The sequence below is a fragment of the Protomyctophum bolini genome (assembly GCF_963924005.1).
Source record: "Protomyctophum bolini genome assembly, chromosome: 18".
In the NCBI taxonomy this organism is placed as follows: Eukaryota; Metazoa; Chordata; class Actinopteri; order Myctophiformes; family Myctophidae; genus Protomyctophum; species Protomyctophum bolini.
The window spans coordinates 31,467,179-31,469,678 of record NC_137879.1 but is presented as its reverse complement, the minus strand read 5'-3'; the positions used below and the strand labels follow the sequence as shown (position 1 = coordinate 31,469,678).

Below are 2,500 nucleotides of genomic sequence, written 5' to 3'. Positions count from 1 at the left end.
ATGTCAATAACCATTGCGAAATGCGAACCATGAAAAACATTACAGCCTTAGGATGGCATAAAATAACATCTTTTTGACTTGGAACTTGTGTCAGTGTGCCCAGAGATAACAACAAGAACAAGAATCATGACTGAAGCAATGCTTGGCATGGGGAAAACAACGTTGTTCCAAACACTACTGTATAGTTCCAAACATTGAATACTCATAATAGGTGTCGATGAAGCAAGACACGAACCACATGATGGCATCGCCGGGAGATCAAAGAGTGTCGTAACTCTCTCTCTGTCAATGGGTCTGCTCTGCACTAACCAAGCGGGTCATGAGTGCGCGTGTGCGCGTGCGTATGTGTGTGCTTGGGTCACTGTGTGAAGAGAAAAGACAAACATGATCTAAACCCCCCCCCTGGCTTGGGGTGTAGCCTATATATAATACAGCCGGCACTGTTCATCCTGCTATCGGAGCGGCGCGTCAATCAGACCCAGGGTGTTCACGGCGTGACTCTTCCATCGTCGCATTCCTCCGACTTACATGCAGCGTTAACCTCAGCTATGCAGACGTGAGCACACAGGTCCAACGCACGGCTCGTCGTTGCACGTGACGGTGACACACGGACACATATTACACACGCACGCGGGGCGGTATACTGCACGTCGTCATGCACGCCAGCACGCACACCCTCTCACGCTCCCTTCGCTCCCATTAAGTCCTGAGGCCAATTCTACGAGTGCGCTCAGTACTATAGTTCTCAACCTTTTCGTGATTGAAAATGATTCAACGTTTTTCTTTTTTTTCCCCCCCCAACACTTTCAAGATTTTTCGAAGCTGTTCAAAAGTATCGGATAAGTAATAGCCGACGCTAAAAATCGGACACGGATGCGTTACCGGTTTTACGGGTTATACGTATTTTTGGTACACGAGTTATTTTCGGTACGTGACATTACTGACATACTGTAGTGTGCAACCATGTACTGTATATATATATATATATATATTTTTTTTTTTATATATTTTTATCCATGATTTTGTAACCCATTTTTCACCCCTGTGTCAATTATCTAATCCTGGGCTCTACACACCTCCGCCAACCTGGGGAGAGCAACGGACTTGAACTCATGCTTCCTTCATGCATGAGTGTCCAAGTTTCCCTGGTTGGACGTAGTGCGTGGAAGGAACGCGTTATTCCAACCAGTTCCTTTCCCCTCCATCAGGCGCCCCGGCAACCATGTATGTATATAAAAAAAAGTCTAGTGTTAGTTTACCCATCAGAGTCTTGGTAGTTGATGTTGAGTCTCTTGGTGGAGCCCAGCAATTCTGGAAAACAAAATAAAGGGAGAGGGAGGGAGGGAGGGAGGAAAGAGACATGGAAAAAAGTCCATTTAGTATTTGTCTTTTCCAGTGGTGGAAGGTAACTAAGTACATTTACTTAAGTACAATTTTGAGGTATTTGTACTTTACTTGAGTACGTCAAATGTTCTGTATTATTTTTTACATCACTACATTTCAGAGGCAAATATTGTACTTTTTTGTCCACCACAATTATTTGAAAACTTTAGTTATAGTTACTTTGTAGATTAAAAAAATAAACATAAAACCGGTACATGAACCACTTCAGCCCTATATATACATTTTGGCCATTTGAAAATAGCAGATCTACAAGCTCACAATGCGTCGCGATGGGACATTCTGCATAGTGAGTACTTTCTACTTTTGGTCCTTTAAAGTACATTTTGATGCTGATACTTTTGTAGTTTTAGTCAAGTACAATTCTAAATTCCTGACTTTTACTTGTAACAGAGTAGTTGTGCATTGCAGTATTTTTCCTTTTTTTTTTTTACATTTCTATGACATACATTACATACACTATACATACACTACACTCACACACACACACACACACGCACACACACACACACACACACACACTGCACTTGTGTAATAAAAAAAAACTACATTATAACTGCATTGCAGTATTGATACTTTTACCACTGGTATTTGTCTTTTCATCAGACCAGCGATCCCAACACCCTGACAGGACCTGTGTGTGTGTGTGTTTTCACAGCAGGATCACACTTGTTCCTCTTTCCTGGCGTCATCACCCCTTTCTTCAAACAAACCTGACAGCCCAACTCAAGCAGGAGTTTTCCCCTCACATCCCGCTGCCTCTCCCTTCCTTCAACCTCCTCCAACTGAGTCATAACTCATAAACCGATCTCACAGTTCACCCATACTGTAGCTACAGTACCTTCTAATTATAAATACGTAACATTTGAAGTGTGAACCAGCTGTCTATATATTTTTTTTAAACAAATGTTTTGTCTCGACACTTACCTCCCAAAAGACAGGCTACTTGTCCCATGACTCATCCATTCATCTTTGGATCCGTCCAACAGGTTAACATCTATAGTCACTCACTTCACTAATTTTCTCTCTTATGCACTTGTCTTATTTCCACATGTTCTCCATGGTTCAACCCATCAACAGGACCTGCATGATACCATTT

The 2,500-nt window shown here is 42.2% G+C and overlaps 1 protein-coding gene across 2 annotated transcripts in view; it reads right to left on the bottom strand.

Moving 5' to 3' along the window:
- Positions 1-2,471, bottom strand: part of LOC308333330 (caskin-2-like) — a 42,745-nt gene extending 40,274 nt beyond the window's left edge. The window contains exons 1-2 of one of the 2 annotated variants that reach the window (XM_080789675.1): positions 2,329-2,471; positions 1,260-1,311 (exon numbers count right to left, since the gene is read on the bottom strand). In XM_080789675.1, the coding sequence (XP_080645801.1) occupies positions 1,260-1,311; positions 2,329-2,356 (80 nt within the window). In that variant the 5' untranslated portion in view covers positions 2,357-2,471. Of the gene's footprint in view, positions 1-1,259; positions 1,312-1,983; positions 2,021-2,328 lie in introns of those variants that run through there. The other variant, XM_080789676.1, reaches the window with a different exon arrangement.
- Positions 2,472-2,500: the final 29 nt, after the last annotated feature.